This window comes from Panicum virgatum, chromosome 2N (genome assembly GCF_016808335.1).
Source record: "Panicum virgatum strain AP13 chromosome 2N, P.virgatum_v5, whole genome shotgun sequence".
Taxonomy (NCBI): domain Eukaryota; kingdom Viridiplantae; phylum Streptophyta; class Magnoliopsida; order Poales; family Poaceae; genus Panicum; species Panicum virgatum.
The window spans coordinates 5,657,656-5,672,750 of record NC_053146.1 but is presented as its reverse complement, the minus strand read 5'-3'; the positions used below and the strand labels follow the sequence as shown (position 1 = coordinate 5,672,750).

Genomic DNA, 15,095 nt, shown 5'->3' with positions numbered 1-15,095 from the left:
CCGCCTGCCCGTGCCGGGGCGTCCTCTGCACCTGCAGCAAGCAGAGGAGGCCATGCCGAGGCCTGTTTGCTGCGCTAGTGTCAGGTGTCAACTCCCAGTCCCAGCTTGTCTCCAGTCTCCACGACCCCTAGCGTCGTCTGGTAGGCTGATGATCAGATCCATGGATATGACAACGAGACGGATCGGATCGGACGGCTGCAACTGCATCTGCATCGCCCGCTTTCGAGCCTCTCCGACGCCATGCATGCATTCAGCCACCGTGTGCTGTGTACTCGAGAGGTGAGTAGCCAGCCAATGCAAGGGCGCGGCTGGGTATCGCTTAACCATCGCCGGAAGAGCTCTCACCTGCCGGCTGCAGGCCGCCCAACCCACCCCTACCCCACCGGCGCGGGCGGACTAAGGTCCCGTCGTCGGAGCTTCGTGGCGGCCGACCGATCGGCGCGGAGCTCCGACCGAACTCTAGTCCGCCCACGCCACCCGCCGCCACTCACCGTTGCCGCCGCCTATGTTCACCACCGTCTTCATGCAGAGGCGGATCCAGCAGTGGATTTGGAGGGGCTCGAGCCCCTCCTACTGTTGAAATCTCATGAAATCCCCCTAAGCTCCTCTAGAAATTTGAAAAAGAAGAATGTGGGAAGGAGATTGGAGAAGAAAAAAGAGGAGAGCTCCTCCTCAACTCAATCCCGCCTCCGCCACTGTCTTCGCGTCAACTCTGTGCCGGCCCAATGGCCCAATAGGCGTCTCCTACCACCCGGCTAGCGGCGCCTCCTCCACATGTCCGATCTGCCGCCGCTGACCCTCCCTATGTGACCGGTGGTGAGCAGCAACCCCGTAACTCCGATCCTGAACCCCCAAAACTCCGATCCAATCCTAGCTATGGCGATGGGCCGAATTGAGACAATGGATCTGCTTCATGTGATGGCTCGCCGCGCCAGGAATCCTATACATCTTCCGGAAGGTGGGAAAGACATTGAACTTGCAGTGTTTGAGATTCGTGTGGAGTGCATCAAGAAGATGAGATTGGAGCACAGCAGCGCTGCGCGCATGTGCTGCTTAGTGTGCATGGCGCATGTGCGGCTTCGGTGCCTGGCTGGGTGGTGTGGCTGGATGGTGTGGGGATTCCATTTAGATTTAAAACTTTAATCCTATTTTTCTTTCAAACCATAAATACATTTTGAATTCCGTTTCAACCATGATGCTATTTAGAATTTATGCAACAAAACAAGATCACATATGCATATGTTTTAATTAATTTTAGTTTTTCTAAAAATATCAACAATCAAAGTATACTATTGCAACATTTGAGTATACATGTTCAACATTTTGTACATACGGTTTCAACATTTTCATATAAAATGTTTAACTAGTTTATAAGAAATGTTGTATTAAGTTTGAATGAATGTTAAATTTTATGTTTTAAAATATTGACCGTAGTAGTATAGAGAAAGTGATAATTATTGATGCAGCTTGAAGAGGGGGAAAAAAATAAAAGAACGCCTTCCACCACCTGCACCTTCCTAACAAGTGGCGAAGTGTAAGCTGCACATGCTTACTGCATGTGCTTGCACGATTCGACAACACAGCACATGACTGACTTTGGTGGGCCGCGACACCAACGATAAAGGGCTTTGGGTTTTATAGATAGTCTGTTATCTATCTTCCAGGAAGGGTATAGGAGCCCCCCGCCGCGCCTGCTCGTGCATGGGCCTGGCCCATACCAAAGGCCGCGATGGGCTCCGTGGGCCTTCAGGCCCATCAGTCAAACTCTACAACCACCCGCTCCTGGCCAGAGCGCCGCCCCCCGTCAAGCTTTTGCTTTTCTGGACGCTTCTTCTCCGGCGCGGCCCTTCTCTTCTTCGCGTCTCGCTTTTCCATGTCCGGTCCTCGCGGTCGGTGCAACCGCTCCATCGACTCAACGTATATCTATCGATTCAGCTTTGTTTAGTTGCAAAGTTCAAAATTTCAAAAAAAAATCGGTACCTACATGAAGAATTAAATCTAGACAAAAAAAACCGTATTGCACAATTTGCCTATAAATCGCGAGACGAATCTAATGAACCTAATTAGATCGTAATTAGACACTAAATTACTACAGTAATGCAACATTAAATAACCTCTAATGATTGATTAATTAGGGTTATTAGATTCGTCTTGCGATTTATAGACAAGTTCTGTAATTTATTTTATAATTAATCTATATTTAGCACTTCAAATATAGAAAAATATCTTTTTAAAAATTTTACACAGTGCAACTAAACGAGAACGAAAGAAAATGAAGAACAATCCAGGCAGGGCAGGCGCAAGCCTATCTTTATTAGTATTCAGAGAAGGAATGCGGTGATGAATCAAGCGCAGGAATAACGCTCACGGATCAACAAATCACAAAATCGACAAAAGGCTACTCCAGCCGAATCCGTCTCGGTTCCTACGCACGATCACGCGGCGGCGGCGGCGAGGACGGCCGCGGCGACGAAGCCCGCGACCAGGCCGGCGCCGGACGACCCCCGCGGCGACGCGGCGGCGGCGCCGGGCACGGACCCCGTCGCCGGCGTCGTCTTGGACCCCGTGCCGCCCGGCGCCTGCCCAGCTGGCGTGCCGGCCCCGGGCGCGGTTGCCGGCGGCTCGGCGGCGGCGCCCTTGCAGCTGCTGACGTCGGGCGTCGCGACGGCGCACGCGGCGGGGAGGCCCAGCGCGCGGGTGCGGTTGACGCTGAGCCCCAGCGACGCCGGGTCCGCGCTCAGCGCCACGCACAGGCACTGCGGGTCCGACCGCACCACCTTGCCCAGCTGCGCGCAGCACGACGCCGGCGCCGTCGACTCGTTCCCGGAGATGTAGTTCAGGCACGGCGACAGGCTCACCAGCACCGACGTGCACTGGCTCGCCGGAGACGACGGCGGCGACTGCGCCGACGCGCCGCCGGCCAGGAGGACCGCCGCGGCCAGCACCATCGTGGCTGCTGCCGCAAGGGTGGAGGTGGACACAGCCCTTGCCGCCATCTCTGATCTCTCCCTCTTCCTCCTTGGTTTCCTGGTTCCCTTCTTGGAGGTTCTTGCCTTGCTGCCGCCTGATGAACACGCTATCTCTGCCTGGCTGCCTCTCTAGTTTCAGCTCGGTGGTCTGAGAGAACCTTTGTGGATTCTGAGTGGTTTTATAGGTGGTTTCGAGGGGTGTGTGAATGGAGGTGGGTGAGGAAGACGACGACAGGGTGGTTACGTGTAGCGGTATAGGTGAGCTGAACTTTCCTACTCCTGCAATGGAAAATTGCTTTCTTACACGAGTTGTTATCTAGCAGCCAGCACCTGCAGCCACCAACACTTGAGAGTTGAGAATGGTACTAGGCCATGAAGCCTTCCTGTATCGTGCCGATCTGCTGTTTGAAGCTTCATCGCCGTTTCAGAATCAGAATTCAGAGTTTCAGACTGAGCAGGCATTCAGACCCAGACACCACACACCAGGTGCCGTTTGATCTCTCGCGAAGTGCAAGCACACAGCCGTGTTGGAAGGCGCTAGCAACGGTATCCACGCGTGTCACTACGCGAGTGGCTCCTTTGACGGTATCGAGTAAGGATTAGTTGGTGTCATTGGCAAACAACGTTGGGCTGTTTTTTTTTTCTCTCATGGAGTTAAATTGACAGGGTTGCTTCTAGACACCAGTTCCGTGAAGAGCAAGTGCTTTGAACTTTTGCAGGTTCTTCTTTTGTGGCACAACAGTTGGCATGGACTTTTCATAAAGAAAAAAAAGAAAAGAAAAGGGTGAAATCACATTCACATACATATGTGTGTAACAAAGTACTCCTTCCGTTCCAAATTATAAGTCATGCCAAGAATCTTGGAGAGTCAAACCATCTCAAAGTTTGACCAAAATTATAGAGAGAAACAAAAAGATTTTTGACATCAAATAGATGTACTATGAAAATATAGCTAACAAAGAATCTAATAGTACTTAATTGATATCATAAATGTTATTATCTTGTTATATAAATTTGGTCAAATTTAAAAAACTTTGACTCTCCAAGATTCTTAGAATGACTTATAATTTTTGAAACGGAAGGAGTACTCAACTTCAAGAGACCGCGGTTAAACAAACAGATACACAATTAACTCTGGACTTGCAAAGCCAATCATTGGTTTTCTTTACATCCCAGCCCTTCAAACAAAAAGAAAGAGATTTTTTTTCAAAAAAAAAAAACTTTAGCAGGCACCGATGATTCAGGAAGCTGCACACGAAATGGATGAAGTGCTGGAGACTGGAAGAACCAATAATCAAGCATGAACTCCTGCTGTGGTGGCGCCTCACGTCTCGCTTGTTTTCTGCTGGTCGGACGGCCCTTTTCTTCCTCCTCGTCATTCAGTCAAAAGTTTATGCGAAGTAGTTGAAAATGGTCGGTTAGTTGATGACAGTTACCTGCCTTTGGAGTGCTTGTATTTGCTTGTTCTTGCGCTTATAAAAATATTGCGAATTCAGCCACCCATGTGTCCTCTGTTCTTGCTTCTACTGTGTAGGCAGATTGCAACCACCCATTGATAGACTATATTTTTGTCGAGTCGAGGAGTTAGGCCAGTCTCAATGTAAGGTTTCATTGCACGGTTATTTAGAGAAAAACTAGGTAATTGAGCCAGATGAGTTTTTATGGGGATGAAACTCCTCTCATATTCCATGAAACTCTCTCTTCTCTCTCTTCATAAGTATATTGCCACATCAGCAAAATTAAATGCTCATGAAACTCCACTAAAACTGGCATTAGAAGTTACGGTTTTCTACATTTTACAAATTAGATCAGTCTCAATGAGAGTTCAATAAAGAGTTATATTGCATTTACATTCTATGCCGCATTATTAATTTTGTTGAGACGACAAGGAGAGAGAAGAAGTGAGTTTCATAGATGAGAGAAGTTTTATCCCTATAAAACTCATCTGGCATAGTTATCTAGTACTCGAATTTAGTAAATGTACCATAAAATTATACACTAAAATTGGGAAGTAATTGCTCTACAGTATTGTAGAGGGAGGGACTCACCCTCTATGTGGCTCCATTGCACTCGGGCTCATATGTCATCGGGACTCATGTCAGCGGGTGAATCCCACTAGGAAGAGACTCATCGATTGTGAGAGCTTGAGAAGTCATTAAATCACACCACCACTGACCAGGTGACTGACTGAATTTCTGCAGACAGTGATTCCAGCGGCGGAGACAGGAAATTTAAAGGAAACTTTTTTTAGAACCTTAACATACCCTATCAACAATATATTAGTCTAAAATCATGAGAACTAACCAGTTAATCTTGAGCAGAAAGACAAATCTGGTTTTTTATCCATACCAAAACTATGAAACCAAAAGATGATGTGATCTCCATTACAGCACTACTCCATTATGCTTCTTCATTAGCAGCAATCTGCAGAAAGCAAAATAAAATTAGTGACAAGGTAAATAATATCTTCACAAAACTATGAAATTAGAAGAGATTTAAGCATACCACTATATTCTTTTGAGTCAGTAGCATACGACGTTTTTTCATGGCTTCAAACCGTTGTATGATTTTTTCATTAGTGATGCTTCTAAATATTTCCTTCTCGACATAGCATATCATCAAATCATTGAGCCATTCATCCCCTATTTTGTTGCGCAAATCTGTCTTTATAAAAGACATAGCTGAAAAGACCTTATCAACTGAAGCAGTTGCCACCGGAAGTATCAGTGTTAGTTCAATGAGCCGATAAACCAATGGATAAGATGTATTCATTTTGGTCTTGACCATAATTTCAGCAACCTTTGAAAGTTCTGTGCATCCAAGAAATTCTTTGTTGTTTCTAACACGGACGTGGAATTCTTTAAGTTCACTTGGTAACAGCAAAATACGGCCGACATCAAAATCTTCATAATATATTTTAGCTAGTCTCACTAATTTATCCACATCAAAGCTAGATAAAGAGTTCCTTGGGTTAAGTGCGGCCATGCACACTAACAACTCTGAACTAACCTCACTAAATCGATGACTCATCTCTGTCAAAATAGCATCGATGGCCGCAAGAAAAATCTCAACATGGTAGAAATGCATATTTGTTACCTTTTGCCTTCTACGTGCAGATGTCCCTCTACCATTGACTTCTTTATCCATCTTGCAATTCTAGTCATTATTGATAATGAATGGATTAATAATTGAACGATTGAATCATTGACATACATATAAAAAAAATAGATGCAGCAGGCGTAAATGTCAGACTCCATTTAAGCATTTACCTTTCTTGAATTTCTTCAAAGGATCCCAGCTTTAGCTAATTGGCTTGGCTGAATGGCTGTGCAGCTTGCTTCACGCCTGCTGCAGGCCTGCAGGGCCCACGCGGCCACGCCACTGCACCTGCTGCACGCAGCACGCCTGCTGCAGCCTGCAGGGCTCCGCCGGCCAGCCGCGCAGCTGCGCAGGCCAGAGCGCAAGGCGCTCGGCGCCCCAGCCCCCAGGCTCAGCGGCTCTGCTCCTCGGCCGCACGGCCCACGCGCACACGCGGCCGCGCCTTGCGCCCGCGTGCGCCGCGCGCCTTGCGCTCGCTGGCGCCGTGCGCCTGCTTCCGCGCCGGCGCCGCAGCGTTCCGCGCCGCCGCTCACCCCTCCGCGACGAGCCTGCAGAGGTAGAGCTAGGGATTTGGCCGGTCGATTGGGGAATGGAATTTCCGTGTGAATGGAGAGGAAATGGATGGCCGGTTGATCGGGTGGGCTCTCGGTGCTGGAATTGGGCTTCAACAATTTGGGCCAAAACTAAAAATGGGTGGGCCTTTTGCTCTGGCTGGCCCAACAACGGAGATGATGGTCGTCTTCAACCTTGAGCCCCCCCTATTCCTTCAACCTTGAGCCCCCCTATTCCTCAGTCATGTCATCTAAAATTTGGAGGGGGGCTGGGGGGATCCATGGATCCCAGGGCAGGGGGGGGGGGGCTCGAGCCCCCAGCGCCCCCCTAAATCCGCCACTGAGTGATTCTAAACAGCTCAGTCCGCTACTATGGGATTGTTTGGATCCAGGGGTTAAAACTTTAGACCATGTCATATCAAAAGAATCTTGGTATCTAGAAGTATTAAACGAAGTCTAATTACAAAACTAATTGTAAAACTCTAGAGCTAAACTGCGAGACGAATCTAATGAGGTATATTAATTCATAATTAACGGATAATTACTGTAACATCATTGTAGCAAATCATGAATTAATTATGCTCATTAAATTCGTCTCACGAATTAGCACTCTATCTATAAAAAAAAGTTTTACAAAACAGATTTTATTTTATTAAAATTTCTTTTGATGTAACAGGGCTAAAAAGAGCCCTTGGAAACAAACTGGGCAGAGCTAACAAACTACAGCTGCTCCACCAACCAAATCCGATTCAAATAATCAGAGCACACGAAAATGAAAGAGAAAAACAATTCATCACTGTATTACTGTAACTGCCACGTCGACATTATCCAACTCATGCTCAGAAATTAAAGAAGCCTGAAAGAATGCACCACTAATTACATGTACGGCAAACGCAATGCTCCCTACAAATCACTCACAAAACCAATACTCACACGAATCTGTCTAAGTCTCTACCACTCTGCAAGTCTGCAACTGAACAAGCACAAGTATGAACACACCCCACCAAGGCAATCGATGCCATCTGCTGCCGATCACACCAGCGCAGCTCCAACGGCGAGCAGCAGCGCGAGCGCAGCCGCTGCGGGGGCGTGGGTGCTCGCTCTCCGGGCGGAGCTGGGCAGCATCGCCGGCCTCGTCTGCCCCTGGCTCACCGGCGCCGTCCCGGTCGGATCCGCCACCGGCGGCGCCGGCGCTTCAGGCTCCGGCGACGCTGGCGCTGCAGGTTGGAACAGGATCATCACCGTGTTCGTTAGTGAAACCGCCACGGTAAAGTGATGTCAAAAGCCAAAGGATTTATTTCAGTGAGATTCTTACGCAGCGGCGGCAAGGCGGCGGAGGGCGCGCCGCCGGCGATGGGGCCAGGAGCTGGGATCTGCGCCGACGTGTCTGCATCGAGCATACGGATTGGATTAGCATCATCTCGTGATCGTGACCGTGCCCTGCAGTTATCGCAGCTAGCGATCGACCTGTCATCGTCTCGGAACGCGCGGCGGCGTACCTCGGCACTGCAGCGGGACGGCGGCGGAGTGGCAGGCCTTGGGCAGCGTGACGGCGAGCGTCCGGTTGACGGGCACGCCGAGCGGCACGTTGCCGGTGAGGATGAGGCACGCGCAGCCGGAGCTCGCGTTCACCAGCGCCGCCAGGGACCGGCAGCAGTCCTGCGTCGGCGGCGAGCCGCCGCCGCTGGTGCTGTTGGTGAGGAAGTTGAGGCAGGGGGTGAAGCTGGTGATCAGCGACGCCGTGCACGACGCCGCCCCGGCCTGCCCCGACGCCGGCGCCGCCAGCGCAGCCACCACCGCGAGCAGCCTCACGATCAGGTTCAGCTTCAGCCCCATCGATCCTCCGATGAGCTAGTAGCTGGTAGCTGGCCGCCTCCTCTCGCCGCCCTGACCTCACAGCTCGATCGATCGTGATGCAAAGAGGTAGCTTTGGATGGCCTTGCGAATGGTGATGCGTCGTTGATTGGAGCCGGAAATGGGCTCGTGTTTAAGAGGAGCATCGGAGGAACGTTTGCTTGCTGTGAGATGATGCCGCGTTGGTAGTTAGGGAATCAGTTAGGGTAGCGGTAACTAACTCAGCTAATCTCTAGCATCTCTGTTGTTCGTCGTCGGTGTCCAAGCGTCGCCATGGATGGCATCTTTGAGGATGGTTTCAGCGCGGCCGGGTAGGCAGGGTTCGTCACCGAATAATGTACCACAGTACCAGGGAACCAACTTGTTTTTTCTCGTTCTTCTTTGTGAGGACACGTGTGACGAACTTTTGAGTTTGACCGCATTGTGTGGCATGGCCTGAAGTAACTGTGCTCTGTGTGTACCAGCATATTTCCATTCCTCTTGTGCTGCAAAAGAGCTTGTTTTGGTATCACTACTTTCACCAACACATTATCTCGACTACTGATCGCTAGTAAAAAAAATATGTGTAGAATATATAGCAAAGTTCTTATATAGCATGCACAATTTTATATGTCAAATAAATTATATGATTAAAGTTTTTGTTTCTTGCACGTATAGAAAGCAATTTACTTTTGTGATTGGAGGGACTCCAAGTTAACCCAACCATGGATGCAAAATATGCCATCGAAAACTTTCATAGGGCTAGAGTGAGTATGCGCGTCCAATCATAGGAGTGAGTATAAGTGCGTGCATCTAAGTGTCTATCTCTGTATTGTGCTTTGAAAAAAAATGATAACAGAGATGTGGTGCCTGATTTTGGCAAGGGGCAATGGTTAACCCCAATAATAAGGCCTTATTTGGCATAGTTTCAGCTTCTCTTGAAATAGTTGGTGAAACAGCTTCTCTGGTGAAGCAGCTTCTCTGGTGAAGCTAAAGTTGTTTTAGAAAATGTTTGGTGAAAGTGCTTTTTCCTGGTGAAGCTGGGTGAAACTACGTTTTTGTGGCTTCACTCTGCTAGTGGAAGCACATGGATGGCTTCAAGCTTGAAGCTAGTCAAAATAAACCCGTTTGGCATAGCTTCATGTGAAGCTGTCCATGAAGCCACCCAAGAAGCTAGGCCAAAGGGGCTCCAACAATCTACATATATTTTATAAAGATTCTACTTCTAGATTTTGCATCTATATTGTGGATCCTTTGTTCTTTAAACAATGGAAAATTAAGATCGTCTTTTTAAACCTGAATCTATAGTTCGTAAAATTGAATCCATATGAATGCCAAAATTGCATCATGTCATGAAGCTGCAAATGACAATCCAATTGTCCATATTACATAAAAAACCAGTTGTCCATAATTTTTGTTCAAACAATGCTAAATATAATGCTCATAAAAATATGTTTTGTAGACTTCTTTATTATGTTAGGTTCTAATAAAAATACCTAACATCTAGAATTATCATGGTTAGACTTTAGGCTCCAATTTGATGTTTCTCTTCATTTTATACATAGAAAATGAATTAGTTATTGATAGATTTTATCTAGTTACTCTCACCAAAAAGTACAACCATATAACATCTTATGAAGATACTTGCATTTGGGTGCCTACGCAAGGCATCACATAATTTCTTAATCATTTAAAATAGTCATGTATTAGAATTAAATCCCACTTGGAAGTAAGAATGCTTTATACTCCTAATTCTTTATGTCAATAAGAAATAAAATTTCGTCGTTATCATCATCGTCGTCGTCGTCATCGTCGTCATCGTCATCATCATCATCATCATCATCATCATCAGATAATTCAAATACCCTCTAGGGACAATTGATGTTGCAAATATCATTATAGAAGTAATTTGGTTGCATTTACCATGCCCTCCAAGGACAATGTGGTTGCACTTACCATGCCTGATATGACATTGTGTGCTCCAGGTACAAGAGATGGCACATGTACTTTGATTGTGCACTTTCCTTCAAGAATATTGGTAGACTTGGAATATCAAGTTGATATCATAACTAGTAATATGCTAATATGGTGCTTTCCATGCACCGTAGTCAAGTGACTTTGCAACATGATTTGAGATGTAGAATGGCACATGTAGCTTATGGATATTTGCAAATTGTGGTTATTGCTAAAGGGCACACAAAATTATCTATTGTTAACTTCGGGGATATTCTAGAGAAAAGATATTCATGCACAAAAGAGATTGTTATCGTGCTCTATGAAAAGTATAAGTATTAAGTGAGAATCTCTAGTTATTATGAGATGTTGGTTAGAGCATATTATACGTAATCTTTCTATCATAGATCTAAAAATTTCTATTTGAGTCATTGTAATGTTGCACAGCTAAAACTATTACATCGAACAATATGCACACAATGAGAACATGTCATTTCCTTACTAAAAAAATCTTTATTTGGTTAATGACTAATCAAAATAGAAATGAGTCAAGAGAAGATGAAAATTCATGCATAAAATTATATTCCAAATAATGTTTGTAACATATATATTTATTTAGTACAAAAATTTGAATTATAGATTGTTCTATATATGGTTGAGACACCGCAACTGCAAAAGGGCTTCGAGGCCTGGCTTGCCGATAAGTTACTACGCCTCTTGTCCAACAAGAAGGACGATGGTCAGGGCATGTGATGGAAGTTTGGGATGTTATCGTGGAAATCATCAAGATTGAGAATATGTTGGCGGATTGCCACACCGACATCTCGTCATCATCGGTGGACTCGTGTCAGATTTAGCCTCAACCAATTACGGTGTTTGATGCTCCTCTTCTTTAGTCCTAAAAAGTAGCAACACTAACTTCTAATTCTTCGGTTATGTGTCCATGGTGTTATCTGAGAGTATAGATATCTCGGGTGTCCATTCATCATAGCCGCCACAATAAGACGCGAGTGTCATAGCCAAGAAGCGGGATGAGTGGAGCACCAAGTTCTATTCTTTGTGTGCCATGATTATTTTGAAATGTTGATTTGGTCAAAGCACCTTATGTTATCTTGCTATTGTGGACCTAAAACTTATCATTCAAATCTTGGTACGTTATAATGCAGTTGTTGATTTATGACAAAAATTTATATCAAATAGAAAACATCATAGTTATGACGTTCTCTGCTGAACAACTTCATAAAACATTAGAACCAAGCTAATTTAGTGATGAAATTAAAAACATTACAAAACTTGTCACTTAGGCCAAGCAAAAAGTCATAAGATGTTACACCACATATTTGTGAAGAAAAGAGATCTGATTAAATGTCATAATTGTGTCATAATTGTTGATGATCCCACATGTAAGTACAAAGTAAGTTGTTGAAGTTTGTTTTAGTACTTGGCAAAGGAAAAGCATGCTCTCCTGATAAATATCCGTTTTGTCTGGTGCTCTCCATCAATAAAAAACAGAGAGAAGACAGTGACAATGTCAAACTCCAGTGCAGATGGAAGGCTTCCAGTCCTGTTGTGGCCTATATCTGCACAAATATACTATTCACCATGGTGGCGCATCAGTCTAGTCAATAATGAACCATTGAATTTGCGTTATTTTATTTTTTTTCAGCCATATGCAAACTATCTAACTTTATTTGAAAGCTTAACAAGAAGTTAGAGTTCCGTGGACCGTTTTATAAGTTCATAATTAATTATTTTCCGAAAGCATATGGTCCTAAATACGCCCATTCTTAACAATCAATTGTTATTGTTCTGTGGGCCATTCAATGAGTTCATAGATATCAAAAGTATCAATCCACCTAAAAAACGTTTCGAGCTTTTTATAGTTCGGATGAAGATTCATAAAAGTGGTAAAGTAGTAACATATGCTCCTTTGGAGTCATCAATGAAACATAGAGGTTGTCAAACCCTAGGATATGATCTATGATAGGTAATAGGTACAACTATCTCTGCTAACCATCTGAGATATTTGGTTTCCTAGCTCAACATTTTCTTAATATCTAGCAACAATTTTGAAAAGCAGATGAACAATTTATGAAACAACTTTTCAATGGTTTTGGAAGCCAAGTGCGACAAATTTTGGAAAAACGTACCACAACAACTTTTATAAGTACTTTAACGTTATCTAAACCTACCAGTAATTTCTTCATAGCACAAGACTTTACTACTCAAGCCGCTTTGCTCATTTTTTAAGACCAAAAAATAAAACATCATTTGGTGAGTGATTGCTAGATAATGATGTAAAGACCTCCACCGTAGTTAGCCATCTTCTTTTTCTTAAAAAAGAAACAATTTAGAGAGCACGAGAAGATGTGTTGCGCCATAACCACAGTAGATCAATCATGCCATTCTCAACCAACCTAAAAGAATAAACCAACTACATGCATGCACTGCAAGTTCAGAACTCCAAATCGCGATGAACAAACAAATATGTATACAACCCCTGTACCAATCTGCTGCTAAAAAAAATCACCAAATAAATTCCAACGCTTATTCAGTTAACCACTGCTAGGTGATCACACATTTCACACCAGGGCGGCTCCAGCTACTGCAAATAGCAACACAGCGGCCGCAGGCCCCGCGGACACGTGGGCGCTCGCCCTCCTCCAGGCAGAGCTGTACACAACCGTCGGCCTCGTCTCCCCCTGGCTGACCGGCGGCGTGTTCGTGGGCTCCAACACAGGCGTCGCCGTCGCCGTCCCCGGCGCCGGCGCTTCAGGCACGGGCGTTGCCACCGGCGCCGCCGCCACAGGTGCTGCAGAGTTTGAAGGAAACCACAATGTTCGTCTCGATCAGTAAAATTCCAAAAGAAGAAAAAAAAAACGAAATGCCTCATCAGCAACACAAGTGTTCGCAAGGTTCTTCGATCAGTTTCTTACGCAGCGGGGCCAAGAAGGAGGGAGCAGGCGCGTCCGCCACGGGACCCGGAGCCGGGGTCTGAGCCGACGTCGTCGCGTCTGCAAAGATCACCGGGCTATTAGCATCTCTTGCTGTTCAGTAGTCTTCACAGAATTACTGCAATGAACTGCCATGCATGGAGGCTGGATGGGTTTACCTTGGCACTGCAGGGGGACGGAGGCGTTGTTGCAGGCCCTGGGCAGCGTGACGGCCATGGTCCGGTTGACGGGCACGCCGAGCGGCACGCTGCCGGTGAGGATGAGGCAGGCGCAGCCGGTGCTCGCCTTCATCAGCGCCCCCAGGGAGCGGCAGCAGTCGGCCGTCGGGGACGCCGTGCTGTTGATGATGAAGTTGAGGCACGGGGCGAAGCTGGTGACCAGCGACGTCGTGCACCCCAGCGGCCCCGCGACCTGCTGCCCGGACACCACCGCCGCCGGCGAGGCCAGCGCCACCACAGCCACGGCCGCGGCGAGCAGCCTCATCTGCACCCTCAGACCCGCCATGATCTCGATCGATCGATCCCTCGGAATGACTCGATGGCACGAGCTTTGGAGGAGCTCAGAGTGAGTTGTGAGTATACGTGTGGCTGCTGCTTTTGTACTTGCAGTGATGATGCGATGTGTCGTTGAAGAAGATGTGCTCGTGTTTATATAGCAGGAGGAGAAGGGGATCATTGGATGCATGAGGCCAGGGAATGTCGTGGTTGCTTGGGACTTGTGAGGTCTTGTGTTGGTTGATCAGAAAGAAGTTGGTCACGGTAGCATAACTACCGTAACTAAACTTTATACTTCTTTGTCAAAGTGCTGCATGATGGTGACGGTTCAGCAGCTCAGGTAGGAAGGGTTTGTCACCAATAACAATCATTTCTTCTTGAATGGTACTGGTTTCCTCCACGTTTAAGGGAGAATAAAATGGTGTCATTCTCTTAATTAGAGGATACCGTTATGGACACGCACTGACTTTCAGCATCTATGCAGCATGGACAATGCACCTACCTCTGCCACCTGATACACAATGTTATGTAAACAAGGATTCCTTGGGTCAATCTATAGCACAAAATCTTTGCATCAGTATTGTGGTTGGCCACCTATCCCATTATATTGGGCTTGTACCCATACAAGATGTCCTCAATTGACATCTGTCTCACCCAAGAGGCCAAGACCACAACTCCATAACCACCAGTTTCCTTGCAATAATACTGTTGCCTCCCCTAGCTGCTGCTCCTCACTTTCCTTGCAGTAGTGCTACCTCTGCACAAACTTGTTGCCGCTTTTTTTTCCAAAAAAGATGGGAAAAGATATACCGTAAAACATTATTAAGGAAATAGCGGGTGATAAGGATAAAAATTAATTATTATTTTATCATGTCTTTCCTTGCCATTCCGATGGCACTATTGAAGCATACCAAGTCACCAAGATAATAGCGGGTGATAATGATAAAAATTAATTAATATCTTATGAGCTTGCTAGTGCCCGGACGTTCGATGAGAATATCTCCCATCGGACGGTCCGTACAACATTCAAAATCAGAGTTTGCAACATAGAAAAACTCACATATGTGACATTGAAAATCAGCGTTTGCAGTATCGAAAACATGTTGAGAAAAACTATTATCCATCCATCAATTATGAGGAAAAAAACCACCGCACATATGTTTGATGTTGCATGGAATATTCTAAATCTCTCAATGAAAATTCAACATCCAGATAAAACACTTGCAACATGCATGTGAAACA

The 15,095-nt window shown here is 45.9% G+C and overlaps 3 protein-coding genes across 3 annotated transcripts; all 3 read right to left on the bottom strand.

The window, feature by feature from the left end:
• Positions 1-2,273: 2,273 nt before the first annotated feature.
• LOC120659464 (non-specific lipid transfer protein GPI-anchored 5-like) lies at positions 2,274-3,153 on the bottom strand. The gene has a single exon (XM_039937619.1). The coding sequence runs from the start codon at positions 2,994-2,996 to the stop codon at positions 2,436-2,438; it is 561 nt and encodes a 186-aa protein (XP_039793553.1). The 5' UTR covers positions 2,997-3,153; the 3' UTR covers positions 2,274-2,435.
• A 4,239-nt stretch (positions 3,154-7,392) lies between these two features.
• Positions 7,393-8,612, bottom strand: LOC120659463 (non-specific lipid transfer protein GPI-anchored 20-like). The gene is made up of 3 exons (XM_039937618.1): positions 8,119-8,612; positions 7,935-8,006; positions 7,393-7,836 (listed from the first exon to the last, which is right to left on the bottom strand). Exons 1-3 carry the CDS (start codon positions 8,453-8,455, stop codon positions 7,652-7,654), a joined length of 594 nt encoding a protein of 197 aa, XP_039793552.1. The 5' UTR covers positions 8,456-8,612; the 3' UTR covers positions 7,393-7,651.
• Positions 8,613-12,775: 4,163 nt separating this feature from the next.
• On the bottom strand, positions 12,776-13,997 carry LOC120659462 (non-specific lipid transfer protein GPI-anchored 16-like). The gene is made up of 3 exons (XM_039937617.1): positions 13,518-13,997; positions 13,342-13,419; positions 12,776-13,217 (listed from the first exon to the last, which is right to left on the bottom strand). Exons 1-3 carry the CDS (start codon positions 13,861-13,863, stop codon positions 12,988-12,990), a joined length of 654 nt encoding a protein of 217 aa, XP_039793551.1. The 5' UTR covers positions 13,864-13,997; the 3' UTR covers positions 12,776-12,987.
• Between the last annotated feature and the right edge of the window lie 1,098 nt (positions 13,998-15,095).